Raw genomic sequence first — 21,302 nt, forward strand, 5'->3', positions numbered from 1 at the left:
ATAGTGAAGGAAAGATAAACTGTAGAATGACAGGGGAATGGCGGGAGGGTAACCTGGACTGCAACAGTGAATACACTCGAACATCTACATTTATGGTAAGTGTACACAACTGTACTATGTTCTTAGTGTTTCACTGTTGCAGTCATTATATTTGGGTAGAATCCCAAAGCTATGGTTGGGAGGCTGGAGCTAAACAGCATTAGGTGCAGCTATAAGGCCCTGCAGCACTGCAGTGGCAAAGCCTGCCCTGGACTTAAGAGTAGAGAGGCAAATGGTAATGTTTTGTAAAGGTGTGAACAGAACTCCAAGTAGCAGCCTCTAGAATGTCTTTGGTTGGTACTCCTCTGAGAAAGGCTGCTGAAGTAGCTGCAGCTCTGGTGGAATGAGACCGAACACCCTTGGGCACAGGTTTACCATGGCGTAAGTAGCAGAAACGATTGCAGTGGCTTATTCCACTTTGAAACTGCCTGCTTTGAAATAGCCTTTCCTTCTGATCCTGCAGCATATGACACTAGTAATTGCTCAGTTTTTTAGAGCTTTAGGCCTGCTCAAGTAGAATCTTAGCTGTCTGTGTACATTCAAGGAGTGCAGAATTCTCTCCCCTTTGTTCTGCGGATTTGGATAAGAAGTTGGCAGATGAATTGTCTGGTTAAGAGCCACACTGGAAACCACCTTAGACATAAAAGTAGGATTTGTCCTCAGAGACACCCTGTCCGAGTAAAATATGACAAAAGGCTCTACAGCCATGAGGGCCTGTAGCTCTGAAACTCTTCTTGCTGAAGTAATTGCTAGTAACAGAGTGGTCTTCCATGATAGGAACTTTACGTCACCGGTAGCAGCTGGTTCAAAAGGAGGCAGGGTGAACTTTTCCAACACATAATTGAGGTCCCATGCAGGTAATGGTGATCTAGGGGACCTTAAATTTTTGGCTCCTCTAAGATACTGCTTTAGTAAAGGATGAGAAAAGAGTGGTAGCTCTGTGTTGTAATGAGCCGAAATGGCAGAGGCATGGATTTTGTTTGATGAGAAAGGCCTTTTTCAAGCATCTCAATTAAGCATTGTAATATTTGAGGACTATTTGGTTCTGCTGTATCAGTTCCTTGTGCTTGATTCCAAGCACAGAATCTCTTCCACTTGTCAGCATAAGATTTTCTAGTACTAGTTCTTCTGGCTTCCAAAATGACATCCATCACAGCTTTAGAGAGAGGTGTTGTTTGTATGATTACACGATTAGCCATGCTGCCAGGTTTAGAGTCTGTAGTTGATTGTGCAGGATCTGATTGTTTTGCTGGTACAGTGGTTGTGGTCCTTGAGGCAAGGTCCATGCTGGGTATTGAGACAAGTTCCTTAGGATTGGGTACCAGTATTGGTGGGGCCAGTCCAGGGCAATTAATATCATCTTTGGCTTCTCTTGTCTCACTTTTAGGAGGACCTTGGGTAGAAGAGGCAGAGGAGGAAAAGCATAAACTGATAGTTTTTCCAACTGAAGGATAGGGCGTCCACTTTCCATGCTTGTCTGTGATAAGTCCTTGTACAGAATCTTTTCAACTGATAATTTTGAGGAGAGGCAAATAGATCTATGTCTGGGCTCCCCCATTTCTCTGTTATCATGCTGAAGACTTGTGGATTTTGTTTCCACTCATGAGGATCCATAAGGTTTCTGCTTAAGTCGCCTGCCAGAGTGTTCTGTTTTCCTGGTAGGAATTGGGCTTGAAGATGTACTTGGTAGGTCAAAGCTGTGTCCCACAGTGCCATGGCTAATCTGCAAAGGGGGTATGAGTGTGTGCCCCCTTGCTTGTTTATATAACACATGACTGTGGTGTTGTCCGTCTATCAGTAGTTGTCCTGGATGAAGTAAGTCCTTGAAGGCTGTTAGGGCATTTTGAACAGCTGGTTAATATGTAGATGCATTTGATTTGGGGCCCATATGCCCTGAATGCATCTTCCTGCCATGTGGGCCCCCCAGGCATAATCTGATGCGTCTGTTGTTAAGGTTTGGCTGGCAGGAGGTAGAGTGAAGGGCCGTTCCACGTTTTGGTGACAGGCCTTTGCCCACCATAGAAACTCCTGTTGCAGGCAGGGAATGAAATGAATCATTGTTTCCAGACTGTGTGAATGTTGACTCCATAAACTTTTTAGGTACCACTGAAGTTTCCTCATATGCAGCCTTGCATATGAAATTAGTAAGATGCAGGATGCCATGAAGCCCAGAGCCTGCAGAATTGGTCTTGCAGAAGACTGGGTTTTTGTTGCCATCAGTTTGAAGTAAGTAGTCAGTTGCCTTTGTTTGTCTGGAGTAAGGTATGCCATCTGTGCAGTAGTATTCAAGCTTGCACCCAGGAATGTTATCTTTTGAGCTGGTACCAGTTGTGATTTCTTTTCGTTTATTGTGTACCCTAGGCATGTTAGAAGCCTTTTCACAAACGCCAGGTGTCGAAGAAGAGTGTCCTTGTTCTCTGCTTGAATGAGACAGTCATCCAAGTAAGGATATATTTGTATACTTCTTTGTCTGCAAAATGCAATTACTGGCGCCAAGCACTTTGTAAAGACCCTGGGCGCAGTAGATAAGCCAAAGGGCAGTGCAGAGAATTGGTAATGCATTAAACCAGTCTTGAATCTGAGGTATCTTCTGCATGATTGTCTTATTGGGACATGCAGGTATGCCTCCTTTAGGTCTAATGTCACCAGGAATAATTCTTGCCCAGCATGGGCAGAAGCTGCTGCAAAGTCAGCATTTTGAATTTTGGAATGTCCAGGTATGTGTTCAGAATTGACAAATCCAGTATTGGCCGCCAGGCCTTGTCCTTTCTGGATACCAAGAACAGTCGAGTAAAAATTTTTTCCTGTTCTAGTACTGGTTGAATGGCCCCCATATCCATGAGGGACGTAACCTGTCTCTGCCCATTGATTTGTTGGCAGATCTGGCCAACCATTTGCCATTGGCAGTGTGTGGAAATGGAATCTGTATCCCTGTGATACTATGTTTAGTACCCACTTGTCCTGGGTTATTAACTGCCAATTTTGAGAAAAAAGTGCTAATTTTCCCCCTAAGGGTGCTGCCAAAAGATAAGTGCTTAGTGTAAGCAGAGGGAAGTCATTGGGACTGTTTTCTGTAGGTTTGCGCCTTATCTCCCCCTGATTTGGAGGTAGATGTGCCCCCATTGCTTTGACCTGCATGAATTGCGCCTGGTATCTGGAACCCTTTGGGCATCTGGATTTGCCCCTATGAGCCCTGTCTGACACAGGAAAGGACCATTTTTTGTAGGCCAGTGTCTACTGAATCTAGGTGGCTGCACTTGTAAGAAGTCTTTAACAGTTTGCATAGACTTAGCTTTGTCTTCCATTTTCTTTAAAACCTCTTCTGCCTTAATACCAAACAGAGAATCATACTGTAAAGGCGCATCTAGCAATTTAGCTTTAACATGATGAGGCAAATGTTGTTCCTTTAACCAGACATGCCTCCTAATCACAGATCCAGTAACTGTGGCCCTGCAGGAGGCCTCTAAGGAATCAAAACCACATTGCAAAGTATGCTTTCCAACTTGTTCAGCTGCATGCAATAATTCTTGTAATTCTTTATTTTCTGCACATTCTGAAATCATCATTTTCTGTTTCAGCAATCCCATAACATGTTGTTGGTACTTAAGCATATGAAATTGACAGTTTAAGGCCCTGACTGCCAAGGTTGCAGATGTATAAACCTTTTTTCCACATATGTCTAGTGCCCTTGAATCTCTGTCAGAGGGGGGTAGGATTTTTTGCTGTTGAGGCCTTAACTCCCTTTGGACCCTGTGAAATAGTTTCAGGATCAGCAGCAGGGTTTCTAAATAAAAAAATATGCGAGTCAGAGACCCTGCAATATCTGTCAGGCTTACTAGGAGCCGGAGGTAAGGAGTCAGGGGTCAAGCTTGACTACGAAAACACATTCACAATGTCTAAAACAGGGGGAATGGCTAAAGGCTTGTGCTGAAGGAGGAGAAGGAAATCCCTGAGCCTCTTTTTTGATTCTGAGAAGTCTTGACTCTCCCAGTGAAAATGCTCCCTCAAAGTATGCAAGGTTTCTCCAAATGAATAATCCTCTGGAGGAGATGCAGATGGAATAGACTCCTCAGCATCAGAATCTTCTTAGGGAGGTATAGATAAATTCCTGATCAGAAGAGGAATCAGAAGAAATAGAAACTGGATCTGAAAAATCATAATCAGTGTCTTGCCTAGGCCTCTTATCTGGAGGGGGATGGGTACCCCTGATCAAGGTAAGGTCTTCAGCCATTTTGATCATCTGTTTTTTAGGCATAGAGGCCTGTGCACGTGGCTCAAGCATCGTTTTTTTAGTTTTAGAAGTTGCCTTTGTCTTCGGTTTTGCAGCTGTCGTCGGTTTGATATATAAATGTTGAGGTCTGAATACACCCTCAGAAGCCAGTGACTGCTCAGTGGCTCCGGACCCATCCGAGGGAGAGACATCCGTCGGTCCAATACCTTGAGTATCTTGCAGCATGCCGGATTCCACATGGTTTGTCGGTAGAGGCCTGTGACTCAAAGGTAGCAGGTATCAGGGGCTGCGAAAGCGCCTCACTGAGTACCGGCGAACCGGCAACTGGCTTAGGAGAAGCTTTGTCGTCAGTTTTGGATCCTCAACTGCCTTTCTCTGTCCTTTTCTTTGTATTTTTTTAGGTACTCCGGTAGTGGGATTGCTATCCAGTGACATTTCTGGGTAGTTAAATCTGTTTCCAAAATACTTAGATGCAAAAATATACCTACGCTTAATAGTGCGTTGGTTAAATCTAGCACAAAACCGACAGCCAGGCACGTTGTGATCAGGGCCTAGGCAAGGAATACGGTATAAATGGAAATCCTTATGAGGTATTTGCTTCCCACAAGTAATATAATTATTAACTTTTTCTGAAATCGGTAAAAAGCAAGAAAAGAGTTTCCCCAATGGGGTACTTAGCTTTAGTGAACACTTCGGTTTTGAAACTCAAACTCGAATATTTCAGTAGTCGGCCGACCGGCACTTGCGAAATGTTTCTGCTTTGGGCACCGCGCGGCAAGAAAGACTAAAGAAAATGGCGTCGGCTGCATGTTTTATACCCCTGATGACCTGACGTCATGGAAGAGAAGACGGCAACAGACGCAGAACCCAAGACTTTGGAATTCAGGCCGACTGAGGGCAACCTGCCAGCAGATTACCCAAATGTAATGACTGCAACAGTGAAACACGAAGAACATCCTGAAAGATTTGGTTGAAAGGCCGAAAAGGACTTCTAAATTTAATACAGGCATGACAAAATGTGGGAGATGCCGTCAATGCAAGTTCATTAAATTAACTGACAGAGTAAAAATCAGAAATAAAGTATATTACATCCATGATAGATACAACTGTGATTCTCTAGTGGTTGTTTATGGAGCTTTCTGTGACGGTTGCGAAGCATTTTATATTGGGAAAACAGAGAGGAAATTAAAACAGAGGATTTGAGCACCAGTACAGCATTATGAACAAAACTAGTACCAGTGCTTTAGCCAGACACACCCTTATTTTCCCAAGTCACAATTTCTTATTTGTGGTTTCTACTTTAAGGCCATCTCCTTGCTTGGGTCCCCACTGTGTTTCCCTATAACCTGCTCTCTTCAGTGCAGCAGACCTTGGAGGTCGTCCCCCAGGCTCTCTTGTACCCCGTCTATAGACACCTCCTCTACCACGTCTAGAAGGTTCACCTTTAGGGAAAAATCCCTGCTTTGTTCTCATCTCATCATCTTTCAATGCAAGTTTATCCAATGGCCTACTGTCCACTTTTGCAGCAGACTCAGATTTGTGCACTGGCCTTGATCTCTTTTCAGTTCGATCCTCTTTCTTGAGGCATTTTTCTTTATTTACACTTTCTGTGTCAGAGAAAGGTGTATCACTTGCACTTTCTCGAGGATCACTATCAGAATCAGTTTCAGAACCACACTGTCAACGCCGTTTAGGTACAATTTCAAAGTCAGAACTTTCACTTCGAGAAACAGATGCTTGGTGCCAGAGCCATGGGCTCAAGCTCAATGCCAAGAAATGTATTGTTATCCCCTTTGGGAAAAAACATGTATCCATGAATTACCATATAGGTGGCAGTACACTAAACACAGAAAGTGTGATAAGAGACTTAGGGACACAGGTGGACAGTGGTCTCACCTTCGATAACCACATCGCCACAACAGTCAGGAAATCCTTCTATGTGGCACACCTCATCATGAAGGGCTTTTCATCCAGAAAAAAGGAGGTCATTATCCCACTGTACTCATCCCTCATTAGACCCATTATAGAATACAATGCCCCATTTGGTATGTACCTCTCAAGACATCTGCAACAACTGGAAAGGCCTCAGAAATACCTCACTAAAAGAATCACAGGCCTACAGCAGATGGACTATGCTGACCGCCTTAAAAAACTCCAGCTATACTCTGTCACATATCGTCTACTCAGAGGCGATCTCTGCTTAGCATACAAGGCCATGTCAAACCCAGAGCTGTTGGACATGCTACACTTAAAGAAATCCCAATCCCTCAGAGCTACAAGTTCCAGGGATCTAAACTTTGTCATCACAATAAACAAAACATGTTGGAGGGATAGGTTCCTGACCCAGAGACTCCTCAGACTCTGGAATAGATTGCCCATACATGTCAAGCAGAGTGCCTCTTTGGACCTCTTCAAGAGGAACCTTGACAATTGGATGGGAGAAAGGAAATTCACCCCAGGGATCACGCCAGTCGCCCTGCTAGACAGGGGTCCAGGAAAGTAAATAATGTGGGAAGAAATATTCAGGGAATTGTTATGGCTAGGCTTGTATAGGCCCTAGGGCTGATAGCCTAGTACTAACCTATGAACCTATGAACATGTAGAACATAACAAAAGAGGGGGGGGGGCCCTGGGAACTCAAATTAGAAGAGGCTAAAGTGGAATGGCAAATTGCAACTGCTGCTTACTCTTTTCCAGGGTTAAATGAAGCCTTATCTATCAAGAGCTTGTTGAAGCTTAAAGCCCTGGCAAGATAGGGGTGGGCAGCTTGTTTGTTTCACACAGAAATGTTTAAAACATCTGACTTTTCTTCTTTTTATATTTGTTTATGAGTAAGACTTTCTATGGCTTTATATGTTTTTACATGTATAACACCACAAGGCGAGTCTTGCATGATGTATTTACATTTTGTTTTTTACATTAACATAATGTAACTCAATTTAATAACATAACATATTTCAATGCTACATATTTACACAGTATACACTATCATTATTTTTTACTTTTTATATAATACTGGTCCATTTTTAAGCATCATTTACCATCCCAATTGTATTTGTATTTACTTTTTGTCTTGAGTTGGAAAGGGTAAACTTTTTTATTAACCTTTTTTAGATGCTTAAGACTATCATTTGGGCAACATGGTTTAATTAGTCAATGTTGCTTTAAATGTTTAATGCTGCATGACATCATGTACTTGGGCTGGCCCAGCCCATTGGCTCAGCAGGTTTGTGTTAGGTTTTTAAACTGGGAAGTGAATAGTTTTTACTTGTCTGAAGAAGCTAAGTATTTTGTTCAGTGAAAGCGCTTACGTACAACAAACAGTTGGATATTCCATTGCCTGCTCATTTTCTTTTCTTATACAGGAATCTGACATAACTGGGTAATCCTTGGGCTTTCACCAGCCTTGAGAGAGACGTCCTGGGGAGGTGGGACAGCAGCCAAATCAGACCAAAGTTTCTTGGACTTTTTCTTGGCAGGTGGCTGACCTTTGGGGTGGGTAGACTCCACCACAGCATGGTCATGAGAAGCACCCAGACAGAAGACACACTGCTTGTGATGATTCTTATATGGAACCTGCCTCCCACACTGCCATTCTCCCTTTCTGGATGACATGCAAACTCATAAAAGTAAAAAAAGAAAAAAGAAGAGAAGAAACCCCAATGGGGCACTTATCTGAAACACGGCTTGGTAATCATCAGAGAAGTCTCATTCAGACCGATGATCAATGATAATATTCAGACAGGCGGCAAAGAGGTATGTATGTCTATACGTCACCTTTGTGCCCTATGCCTTGAGCGGGGAGCATACATGTGACATACGTCTACAAAATCTTAATGATTTGGTATACTGGCCGACCTTGGCAGGGAATCCCTTTGGTAAAGAATACTGCAACAGTGACATGGAAGGGCATCTTGAGCTGGAGTTGAAATGCATAGAGACCGAATGAAGCACTTTGAGATCCAAAGGGAGTGACAGCTAGAATAGGGCCAAAGTGGCAGAGGAGGAAAGAAGCGTTACCATTAGCTGGTCATGGTGTAGGAAAGGTAGACGGCGCTACCAAGGAGAAAAAAAGCAGTTCTACCAGAAAACTGGGATGTTCAGTCTTTGTTAGATGCACATGAATAGCAAGAGGTGGACACCCAGCTCTGGATGCCATGATCAGGACTGAATTGCTTCCTCAGTACTAAGAAGGAAATGACACTTACAACTTTATTTGGACATTTGAACATGTGTATAATCACCACCACATACAAAAGGGCAATGGGTAGGGGGTTTTCATCTCTGCTCATGGATAGTGCAATGTATGCAATTACTAAGCTATTAGACACTTGCCATCTGAACTACACTGAAATTAAAAGTTGCTTTTGTGAATATTTTATCACCCAAATCTTACAGGAACAAATATAGAAAACAGAAGAAATGAGAAGGTCAGAGTCGGTGATTCCACTGCAGAAACATGCACTTACATTAAAAAGTGGGTGACTGGATGTCAAATTATTAATTCTGACATACTGAAAGACTTTACCATAAAGAAGGAAGCACTCCATTCTTTGAGGATATAAGAATTTGTCTGACAGATAACAGACTGCTGCATACTCTATATAACCCTCAGGACACAATTGCATAAGACAGGACTATCAATGCACAGGGGTATAAAATAACCCATGGGGACACTGGAAACAATCACAGCAGGTTTCAAGGCAAAGAGGGAAGCCACTGGTTCCAGCACATGCTAAGGCATTGGGATTAGATGACACCAATGCAATTAATTACAACACAAACTATCTAGTGTCCACAGTGACAGGACTGGAAACAACATCTAAATAAGGAAGCTTGCAGAAGTGGCATCACTGTAGGGCGTGGGTTATCATGAGACAAAAGCTGTTCAAAGTTACCACAAATGCCTGTATCTTTGCACTGGTGCAGGGAAATGAAATCATGGCTAAGAGGGATAAGTCACCAGATATAAACATTGTAGGAGCATTACTTTCCCAAGCAGTCTGCTCCAGTTATGCCCATGGTTGGGATACCTTTTTTAAAGGTACACTGGCCAGATTTCATTTGGAAAGGGAAGGGAAGGACAAGGAAAGATATTTTCAGCATGAAAGGCTTACCCTGGAAATACTAACACAGGAAGATGCCATGTTTATAGAAGACCTGCTGATCTCTTTATTGAAGCATTGTAAAGTAAAGCATCTAAAGACTAACCCTACCATCTACAAACAAATGATCTAGTAAAAGGTTTAATACTACTCTTAAGGCCAATTTGACAGCATTTGCAGCCCAGCTCAAGCAAGGGTGGGATAAGTACATGACCCAACTCCTCTTTGCTTGTAGTGAGGTGCTACAAGTCCACATTTTTTTTTTTATTAGTTGAGGTAGTTTATGATCACAAGGTCAGGGCCTTTACTTAATTCATACCAAATGAGAAGGTGAATGCAATTTTCTCAAGTCTATTGTGGAGTACAGCTTCAATTTCTGGACCAGGCTTAGAAAGCTCTCTCATAGGGTTACCCGGAGACACCTAACACAAAGCAGCACAGCAACAAAAGGTTTGGTATTAGAGGACAGTAAGTCTGAAAATACACTGGTGGACAAAAAGGTGATTTAGTTACCCTGTCCAACAAAATATTACAGGACAGCAAAAGTCTAAAAATACACTGTTGGACAAAAGATGGTCGTGGTTACCCTGTCCGACAAAATAAACTGCAGGCAGCATGGGAGGATTCTTTCAGTACTTTAAGAAAGGCAAGTGACAATAACTACATGACAGAGATGCTAGGCAGGAGGGGAAACAAATCCTACCATGTTAGCATGGCAAGGACCAACCATGATACAGAATCACTTTTACTCAGTATCTGTGGTGGGTTTACAGGAGGAATCAGAGCAGGATTTTGTAGTAGACCTTCTAAGAAGCTTGAGCTTACACCTTAGCAAATGAGGTAGTGTTTTCAAAGCAGCTATCTGGGTTCAGGAAATCCATTAAGTACTAGGGTTTAGGGGTATGTTTACTGTCAGCCAGAGTGCACCCAACTTGTAGAACACCATGTGGACAGAAGGTCCCAAAAGCCAAAGCCAATCAAACTGGATTCTTACGTGGTGTCCAAGTACGTCAAGCATACCACATGGAAGGAACTGTGATGTTGAGTCTGAGGGTAACTCAGGAATCCAAAAATTACTGGGCCTCACCAGTAGTGTCACTGCCAAAGAAAGACAAGAGACCCAGGATGTGGGCGTAGACTACAGGAAACTAAACAGTCACAAAGAGTCAGATGTGTACTCCATACCTACGGCAGACACAGCTTTAGAACTGTTGGGTGGGGACAAATATTTAGCTACTGCGGACACAAGTTTTAATGAGAAATACACTTGACACTTGCAGCAAGGGAGAGATCAGTTTCTCTTACCCCATTTGAGATGTTTGAATATACCAAAATGCTTTTTGGGATGACAATTGCACCAACAACATTACAGAGACTGGTAGAACTCATTCTTTCAGGAGTTGTAGACTATGCTCTTGCTTCTACAACTGAGACTGTGATCTACAGTTGAACTTGGAAGGAACACTTTCAAGCAAGTTACAGAGGTGCAAGGCAAACTAAAATGGTCATGGTTATCCATCAAGCCAAAGAAATGAAAAGTAATAACAGAAGTGTCTTATCTTGCTCATTGGAAGATAGCAACAATTTCCATCAAGAGTTTGCCAATGTGAAGGCTGTTCTGGCAACATTTACTCCTGTTACTGAGAAGCAAGTGAGGATATTATTTGGGCAAGTGGGATATCACAAGAAGTTTGACCCTTGTTATTGTACAACAGTACTAGAGAGTACTGACCGGAAAAGAATATCTTGACAGCAGCTTATGAGTACGCATTCTAACAGGTGAAGGATGCATGTAGAGGACTTTCTGTACTAACAAGCCCTAATCACAGTCAAGAGTGTTTTTTAAGCAAGTAGATGATTCCAACCTCAGTCTGGCAGCTGTACTTTTTTTCAAAGGGAGGATAGCATCCAATAGTTTATCTCAATCACACATTTCATCAAAGGAACGAATCATATGCAGTTGTGGAAAAATGAAAGTTTTGAGGATAGCACGAGGTCTTTGAAAGTCTTAACCTTACCTAAGTGGTAGAACGTTCACAGTGGTTGCAGGCCACAATCCTCCAAAGAATGTACACTAAGCCAACTGACAAAATAGTAAATTTACCAGGTACAATTTGGGATTATAACCCTACAAAATGTCAAGCCAGCAAAGGAGTGGAGCCAGTTTATACAAATGTTTACAGCCTGTCCACACTGAGTAACGAGTAGCAAAACTTTCAAGCAAGATCATTTGAAATCTACAAAAGGAGGCAGAAATGTTAAAAGCTGTACCAAACCTGTACATTTTTGGAAAACAAAATGGGAAACCCTGTATAAAATCTCCAACTGTTTTTCTTCTAAGTGAAGATGCAACAAAGGTGTGAAATGTTGCAGGCTATTAAGAGCAAGTGATTCAGTATTTTTCTGTAAACATGCAACACAGCTTTGAAAGGTTAGGAGGAGGCTGCTTCCAGTCAAGAGCAATGTTACTTTATCTGAGGTTAGAACTTTCTGGTAATCTAAACAACTCTATTTTAGAAGAAGTTATTTAGATTAAAAATGCAGACCCAAGCAGAAAGTAAAGTATTAGGCCTTTCTTTTTTACCTAAAACAAAAGGATTTTTTTCTAAATGGACGGTGATAAATTAATTTTTTCCAAGTGCTGATGCACACTAAAGCATCTTGTCAGAATTAAAGTATAAATAAACCAACAATTTACATCATCAAACTTAAACTTAGCTGTTTTGGAATTCAGTAAATACAAAAACCTCCATGTTCACTATGACGAACCTTGACAACTGGATTCCTGACGAAGACTATGCGATATTTCTTGATCATCTTTAGTCTGATAATTATATTCCTCCAAATAAGCTTCTCGATTATTTGCATTCTGGGCAAGCATCAAATGAATATCCCCACACAGTGTTAAGTAGTTACTCAACAACAAAGCCAGTTCTGGAAACAGGCTAGTACTAAGGGAGCTGTATGCATCTATGGAATGAACACAAAGAAAAACGTTAAAATATATGCAAGTGTAAAGATATTTACACATCTTTTTTTCATTTACTATACAAGCTAAGTATGCAAATACAAAAATGGCAAGCACTGCAAATAAAAGACATGAAGGTATTCATTCTATTGGTCATCTCTGAACAGTGAACATGCCATCTGGAATATAACAAAACCTTCTAGAATCTTATTTAAAAAGGTCAAGTTTGATTTCTTATTCCAAGCAAAATGCCTTGATTTCTAAACTAACACTTTACTGGGCAAGGAAAACATTGCTCTTGGGGCAGAAATCACAAAAGAATACTATATTCAAACACCTTTAGTCAACATGACTTTGCTTACCGACTCAAACTACTTCAAAACTTCTTAAACCCCTAACAAACCTCTCTAGCCACTACACTACCCTAGTCATTAATCCCTCCCTAGTCAAATCTGGCCATGTCAATGCGATCTTTTCTACGATACCCTGCTTAGTAGCAGCTGATAACTCGTCTGCATTCAGAGATTACCCCAAATTCACTGTTTACTATTTGCTGATCATACTGACAATCACAGATTGTACAGCTTCCGAAGAAATAATCTAACTGAGGCTGCTTCTTACTTCTCTGAATGTTACTCCCTCTGGGACAGATGCAATGAGGATCTGCACCAATGTGGCATAAGGTCCATATGACGGAACTTATACATCAACAAACTATACAAACAAATAGAAAAAGTTTCTTGCCTTCACCAAAAGATGTCCACTTCATCATTAGAAAAGGGGATTAAAACTGGTAAGTCTTTCAAATTTACCATTAAGAAAAACAAAGCCAGATAGAAGGCCTGGGAGCACTGGCGACTAACAAAAAATAACTTGGATAGGCAATCATTCCTTGAACTGCACAATAAAGACAAAAAGCAAATAAAATTAGACAAATCCCTCTACTACAAATTCACCCTAAACTCTACCAACCACAACCCTAAGCAATTCTGGTCCACTATTAACACTTCCACCCAGGGAAGGTTGATACCCCCCCAGCCATCCATTCCCCCTCCTCCAGCAGTATTGCTGAATCTTTCAACAAACACTTCACTGAAACTATAACATCTCTAAACAAACACTTCCCTACAACAGCCCCGCAACTCCTAACCCTAAACCCCCCCACTCCTCTTTTCTTCTTCACCTCAGTACCTACTTCCAACATAAAATGACTATTGTCAAAACTTAAACCCACCAAACTCGCAGCTGACAACCTCCCCTCTGAATACTTGAAAACTGCAGTTGATACACTAGCCTACCCAGTTTCAATTCTAATCAACAGTTCCATAACAGAAGGCTATGTTCCCTCAATATGGAAAATATCCCACATCATTCCCCTCCACAAAGGCACCCCTTCCACCAACCTCTTCAATTACCACCCCACTGCTATCCTCTCCCCTCTCTCCAAGATATATGAAAAATATAACACCCAGGTCTCCAACTACCTCTTAGCTAATAATCTCCTCTCCAAAACCCACATGGTTTCAGGCCATATCACAGCACTACCTCCGCTCTGTTCTCCTTCACCAACACTATACTTCATCACAAAAACAATGGCCTCTTCTCTACCGCCATATTTCTAGATCTCTCAAAGGCCTTTGACATGGTATCTCATGAGCTGCTACTCTCTACTCTCCCCAACCTCTCCTTCTCACAATCAGCCTGCAACTGGCTACACAGCTATCTACAAGGATGCCAGCAATCGGTAATCTGGGATGATAACTCCCCAAGGATCTATCCTTGGACCTCTGCTATTTTCACTTTTCACTAACAACCTACATACTGCCACCATACAAGCATCTCTTATAAAGTACACATATGACTCTACTCTCATCTGCTCTGCCCCCACTCTACCAGAACTACAACAAATCACACAGGAATCATTCTCTTCTGTAGAAAGCTGGCTATCCAATGCTCAGCTCCTACTCAACCCAAGTAAGACAAAACTTCTCCTGTTCCAACCTTCCAAAGCCACGCAAAACACCCCCACTTCAACATTCTCGACAAAGAAAATATCATCTCTCCATCAGAACACACAAAATTACTCGGTGTGGAAACAGACAACAAACTTAGACTTGATACCCACATATCTCTCACAATAAAAAAAGTTCACAAGAAACAGTGCATTATATCGAAGACGCCAATTCCTAACCAAGGTGGCTAGAATCTCCATAGCCGATTCCCAGCTAATCATAACCCTACTCTATGCATCCCCCATACTTACCAACCTTAGACAGACAGACCTACACAAGCTGGATGCCTGTTACAACAAAATTGCCAAATTTGCCACCGGAGCCTCCTACCGCAGCCATCACTGCATCTCCCTTAAAGAACTAAACTGGCTAGAACTTCCACAGCTCCTTCACTTTAATCAACTCACCCTCGCTCATAAACTTATTAACCACCCTCATAACATCCTTTCCCTACAAACCCTTCTCCAACCCTATCACTCCACTAGGCCCCCAAGATCAAACAACAAAAGTCAACTTATCAAACCCAAAAACTCAGCAGGAGAAGCCATATTTTCATGTACCATATCTAAACTTTGGACAAATCTTCCACCCTCTATAACTACTCTACCTTCTAGCAGCCTTTTCAAGACTGCACTCAAATTCCACTTAAATTTGCACTGGATTTGTCCTTGTTCTAATCCAGACTAACACCCCCACCCTTACCCCCCCCCCCACCTAGACTCTTAACCCAACTATATAACCGCCACTACTAACCACAGTCAGAATTAGCTAGTTGTCTTTACATACTTCAAAATCTTGTCTGATAACTTTGTTACTAATATTATAAACGACAATAAACTATCTTAACTTGCAACATTTACTGTATACACTGTTGATGCTCAATATCTTGCTACTGTATTAAAGCCAACAACCTGTAATATTGTTTACTATTGCTGCAACTTTGTATCTCTATTTATCATGTACGTGATGTGAAGCTTTTCTCCCCGGGCATCTGCTGAAATAGGACCTGCGTCCAGTCAGAATTTCCTGGTAAATAAATAAAATAAATAAGTGTGCACTCATAACTGCAGCTAATTTAACAGGCCTTCTTCAGTCTGTTAGAAAGCTTAGCAGTAACTTGCAAATTTGTGTGGAATTTATTTCCAGTTGTAACTCCTTTTCTGACACCAAGGACCTTGCTAATATACTTGCAAACAAATCGTCTTCCAACTTCACTCCACCCAATCTCCCCTTTCTTCCCTTCCTGAGATCAAACTGGAGCAAATTTTTTTGGCATTTCCCAAAATTAAAAACACTACTTCTGAGGGTCTTGACAATATCCTTGGTTACCTGCTGAGAAGTGTAAAGTCCACTTAGCAAAACCTCTCAATCTACTCTCAACCAGAGTCTTTCCACTGGTTATGTACCAAAGTAGTGGAAAATGGCAGTTGTGGTGCCCTGGTCCCTCAGGCCTATTAGTCTCGTCAGTATTACTTGCAATGCTTTGGAACACATTAGCTAATAAACAATGAAATAAATGATCATCTGGCCCTATATACACAGCCTTTCAGCTTTATATAAGGCAGATCATGCCTGCTCAACCTGGCTGGGTTGTTTGAAAGGGTTACTAAGACCACAGCTAAGGGGCATACAGTCCACACTGTTTATCTAGACCTTGCCAAGGCCTTAAATATCATCCCCCATGCTGGGATAATTGACAAACTATCCCAACTTAAAATTATCTCATACATAGGTTGCTGGACTGGTAAATGGCTGCCTGACATTTATTTTACATTTGTTTACCGGGATAGTTCAACTGGGTTAACAGCTCATTTTCAGCGGAGGCCCGGGGAGAAAAGCTCCAAAATGCAAAATACTACAGTAATGGACTTAAATCAAACAGCAATGACAATATATAGTTATTACAATATACAGTTACATAGTATTTAAACACACAGTTAAATCATATAACAAGTCAAATAATATTAATGCAAACAGAAAGAGAAGTAAGACAGGTATATAGCTGATGCAGAACAATGTATTTATATCTTACAGTAACTCCAAATTTTAGAGAAAAAGATACACTCATTCAAGCAGAGAAAGTCTCAGATGTAAAGTGGTCAGGGGAAGAAGTGAGTTAGTAAGAGGTTTGAGTTAAGGAAAAAATACAGAGAGTGAGGGTAGAGAAAATTATCCAGGGTGATACAGGAACAAAGACATTTATTGTTTAGATGTTCTTTAAGGAGGAGTTTGAATTTTGAGGTAGTAGGGGGTATTTAGCATATGTTGGGGAATACAGTTCCATATTTTAGCGATATGGTTTGTGAATAAGGAGTCTTCAAAAGAGTAACATACCATTAAGGTTAGAGGTATTTGCTCTAGCCAGAAAAATGTCACTACTGGCGTCCCACAAGGCTCTGTCCTTGGTCCCCTCCTTTTTATTATATATTTCTGAGACATAAATCTAATATCAAGAGATTATGGCTAACCAAGTTTGTTGATGATCGAAACTGGACGCAGTGATCAAATTCTCCAGGAAGTGTTGACAAATAAATGTCTGACATTTGCAACACCACTAAGAAATGCAAATCCTTCAGTATATTTTGCATCATTATCACTTACCATATAGATAACATTCCACTTAAATTTGACGCACACATCAGGGACTTGAGTACACGTTGATAACGGACTCTCTTTAGACCACTACATTTCTGTGGTAGTTACAAAGTCCTGCCTTGCACAGCTTATCCTATATGGTATCTCAGCAAGGTCCAAAGAAGCTACAGTCCCCACTATACTCATCCCTTATTAAAACCATGATTGAATATAAAGCACCTAACATAATGTATCTCAAAGCATATAAATCAGCTTGAGAAACCTCAGCATTTCCTCAACATAAAGATCTTGTACTCCTTACCTTTAGCTACTCTGACTAAAAGCTCTTTCCTTCTACAAATGTCATTCAGATTCCTGAGAGGTGATCTCTGCATACGCTTTAGTGCCATAAATGAGCAAAACTTTCTGGACTCCATCTAAAAAAGTAGTAGTTGTAAAGCAAAGCAATCATTCTAAAGCCTTAAACATGCACTATCACATCAACACTACAAGATGCCATGACATACACTTAACCCAATGTACTCCCAACATTTCTGGAATAGGCTGCCCTTACCTATCAAGTAGAGTCCTTCCCTAGCCACCTTTAAAACCAAACTGGATGGGTGATAATACATTTTTAACAGGTATATTTGGAGAAACTCTGCTTAATGGCAGATACTGCTAGCTTCACATCAGTATTGGGTGATGTGGCTGACCTTCTTGATGGTCTCCTTTAGCCATAAACTTAGTAGGAAACTATGCAATTACGCCAAACTCTTCCTTCCCCCTTATAACTCCACCACTCCTAAAGTACTCTGCTTCAACTTTTGTCTTACAATTACATCTAATGTTTAGGAATTGGTCTTAAAATTGTTGGATAACTCACCCCACTCTTACCTTCAACTCCACACCAAAATCCTAATAAACCCTTCCCCTTTCATTTCTAAACCCCTCATTCATCTCTGTAATCATATCTTATCTGCTGCCTTCATTCGCATCCCTTGGAAATCTATCATCTCACTACTTAACTATAAATCTAAACCCCTCACTCCCAAATATACAGAAGACCAACTGCAAACCTGTCCCCACCAACCAAAATACTATTAAAACTTATAAACATATTTACTAATTTCATTAATGATCATGGCATCTTAACAGATTCACAGAGTGGGATTAAGAAAAAGGTTACAGATCTAGAACTACCATTTTAATGATCTTATCGACTTAATCAAAGACAAAGGCTTTCTTACAGGTACTGTTTTACCGACATTAACTGGGGCTATTAAGTAAACCATACTATACTACATGTATACATAAACTACATATATTTTCTAACGTGGTATAAACAGCATCGATGGCCACCTCTCAAACAGAACTATTTAGGTTCTTTTTGAGGATACCTTCTCCAAGCTTGCTACACCTATAGCATGAGTAATGTTTCTAGATATTAGCCCATCATTTTTGCCTAGACAAATTACTTTCTTATCCCACTGCCTTCACATGAACTCACTTTGTATGCACATGACTTCCTACCTTTTCAGACTGGCCCCAACATAACGATTTTACAATTACACTTCTAAAATGAAGTAAACAGCAGTTTTGTTTGGCTTCACACTCTTCTTTCTACTCTCAAATTATTCTTCCATATTCCCCTTCTTAAACAGACTTGGCTCATTTGCTATTCTAATGCTGCTCAGTGTTAACTGTGTTTCCCTTCAACTCTTCCCAGTTTTCCACTCTACTCCATGCCCTTCCCATTAACCTTCAATCTCTTTCCAATACTTATATTCTGATGTGATGTTCATGGTGCCTTTTCAAGCCTAAATTTAAAGGCTCTACATAGTAATAACCCAGTTCTTTACCTCTCTACAAACAGCCACTGCTCAACACAAATTCCTTGCCCTCCTTACTTAAACTCTTAGCCACCTGTCACAGTTTTCTCAGTTTCGATGTTATTTCAGTAAAACACCACCCAGTTGTTGATTGGACCACTCATCTTGTCTAGCATCTATCCATCTATATACCAAATGCACTCGATATTTACTTTCACTTACACAGAATACGGTCTCTAAATTTTAAAAACATCTTAGGAATGTCCTCTCCTTATTGAACTGACAGTTCTAACATACGGCATCTCCAGCTGCTAACTAGATTAATGTTAATACGCTACTGTTTTGAATATGTCTTGATTTTAATACAAAGAAAAACTAGAAAAGGTACAAACATTTACCAAACAAAGAAATAAAGTACCACTGAGAGATTCAATACTTCAAAGATGATTTAATACAAAAACTCAATTAAGTGTGTTTATATAATCATTGAATACATAACAAAAGTAATAAAATAACAACACGTGATACTAATATCCAATGAAATTAATCAGTTAACATTTCTACCTTTAAAAAAAAACATTTAATGCTCAATACATCAATTAGCCACTTATCTAAGTTGTCTTTTTAATTTGGCCACGTCTAACAAATTTTCAACATCCTCACCCCTGATGGTTCCAGCAACATGTTTTGATTCAGTAAAACTAAATTTACTAAAATGATCTCACAAGTGAATAGGATATACAGCCAAAACAAAGTATAAACTTAGAAGCATACTAGTGAACATGTCTATGCTATTAAGGTTAAGAATGAGAATAAGGCCCTTTTTAAATATTAAGTATTCACTTGTGCGTGATAATTTTAATAAATTTAGTTTTACTGTTAGAACATACCAGTGAAGCCATCTCAAGTGGGAATGTTGAAAATTTGTCATTAGTGGCTGAATAAAAATGGCAACTTAGATTAGCAGCTAATCTCCCCTCGTTAAACTATGTGTTGAACATTAAATTTTTTTTAAAAAACAGAAATGTTAACTAATTAATTTTACTGGATGTTAGTATTAGGTGATATCACTTCATTATGTATTTAATGATTGCTGTTCTCCACAGTGGTAAACTTTTGTTTGATTTCTTGATTTTAGTTGAATCATATGTAACTGTTAGCCACTATGATATTTGTATTTGCACTCTGTTGTAAACCGTGTCGACTTTTTACTTGTCAACTGTAAAAACGTATCACCACTTTGTTCACCAAATATAACCTGCATTTTCCATGTATTTGCCTTTGGTCCAGGTTGTTGTTGAAAAATCTTTGGACCAGTACATTTAATTATATAACATATGTGAAAACAGGTTAAAAGATGAGTCTCCTTCTTGAATGGTCTTTCTTAGCACAGGTTTTCAAGGATCTAGTTTCCACTTTTGGAGCGAGTATGCACCCCCACCTAATGAACAATGTGATGTCAATGTGCCAGATTAATAAGGTCTAAATGGCATGATTTTTCTGTAGTCTGCACCAAAAACATACCTGCAGAACACTGCTACACTAACTTGCAATATTTACAGTGCACATGGCACCTAACCAGGTGAAGGGGCCAAACAATATGGGTCATAGGGACAATATAAAGTATTCCACTAGCCTTCTTGAAGATCAAGTGATATTATAATCAGTTTATCTTAATATAAGGGTTTCTCTGCAACAGCTGGTTAACAATCCCAAGCATTACAACCTACTTCAGGCACCAGACATAATGAAGACACAAAGTTCAGGCTGAAACTGCCACACAGATATGCCAAGGGTGGAGATATCCCAAGGGTGGAAATACAGTCAACTGCATTTTGTGAAGGTAAACACTAATTGCAAAGTGGCTGCAACAGAAATGCCTGCTGGAAGCATTGGACTCGGCACCCATTCTATAGGTTTAGAGATCTAGGATGGCTGCCCACATGGCATCAATTAACAATGAGGTTAACCATACATTTTGAAAGCTACTTGACCAGTGCTAAGCCACCCTTCTTTCTAACAGCAAAGGAAGCAAAGTCATGTACCATCTTCTTGAATTCATGCACCATTTTTTCAGGTAAAACCTGAAACAAGGGTGCACATCCTAAGTATGCAATAGCTCATGATGAAGGGCTGACGTTACTGCAGCTGAAGTGAATTTCCACATGAATTCTTTTGTCTCACTTTAGCTGCAATATTTTCCCTAGGTTTGAATAATGTAATCAGTTTAAAAAGTGCAATGAGTTTTAAGTAAGTTTTTTTTTTGTTGGCTGAATTTTTAAACGTGACACTGTACAGTGACAGTAGTAATTTTCTGCATTTTCTGAAGAAGCTCTCATTAAAGTAGAATAAAAGTACCAGAATTTGAGTGTGTTTAGGTGGTGCCATCAAGAACTATGTTTTTTCATTTGTAAGACTCAATGTGTTACAGGTGTATGCATTAGCATTGTCTTGAGCCTATTAACTTCACTTGCGTCTGGATGTTTTAATGCATCAAAACTCTGCTTCCCAATACACTTTTCTTATTTCTTAACAGTTTTA

The 21,302-nt window shown here is 40.3% G+C and overlaps 1 protein-coding gene across 1 annotated transcript in view; it reads right to left on the minus strand.

Annotated features, from left to right (window-relative positions):
• Positions 1-21,302, minus strand: part of EDRF1 (erythroid differentiation regulatory factor 1) — a 1,512,804-nt gene that overhangs the window by 738,094 nt on the left and 753,408 nt on the right. The window contains exon 14 of the mRNA XM_044055563.1: positions 12,145-12,345. Within this exon, the coding sequence (XP_043911498.1) occupies positions 12,145-12,345 (201 nt within the window). The remainder of the gene's footprint in view (positions 1-12,144; positions 12,346-21,302) is intronic.

Source organism: Protopterus annectens, chromosome 14.part0 (assembly GCF_019279795.1).
Source record: "Protopterus annectens isolate FY-2018-M chromosome 14.part0, PAN1.0, whole genome shotgun sequence".
NCBI classification, from domain to species: domain Eukaryota; kingdom Metazoa; phylum Chordata; order Ceratodontiformes; family Protopteridae; genus Protopterus; species Protopterus annectens.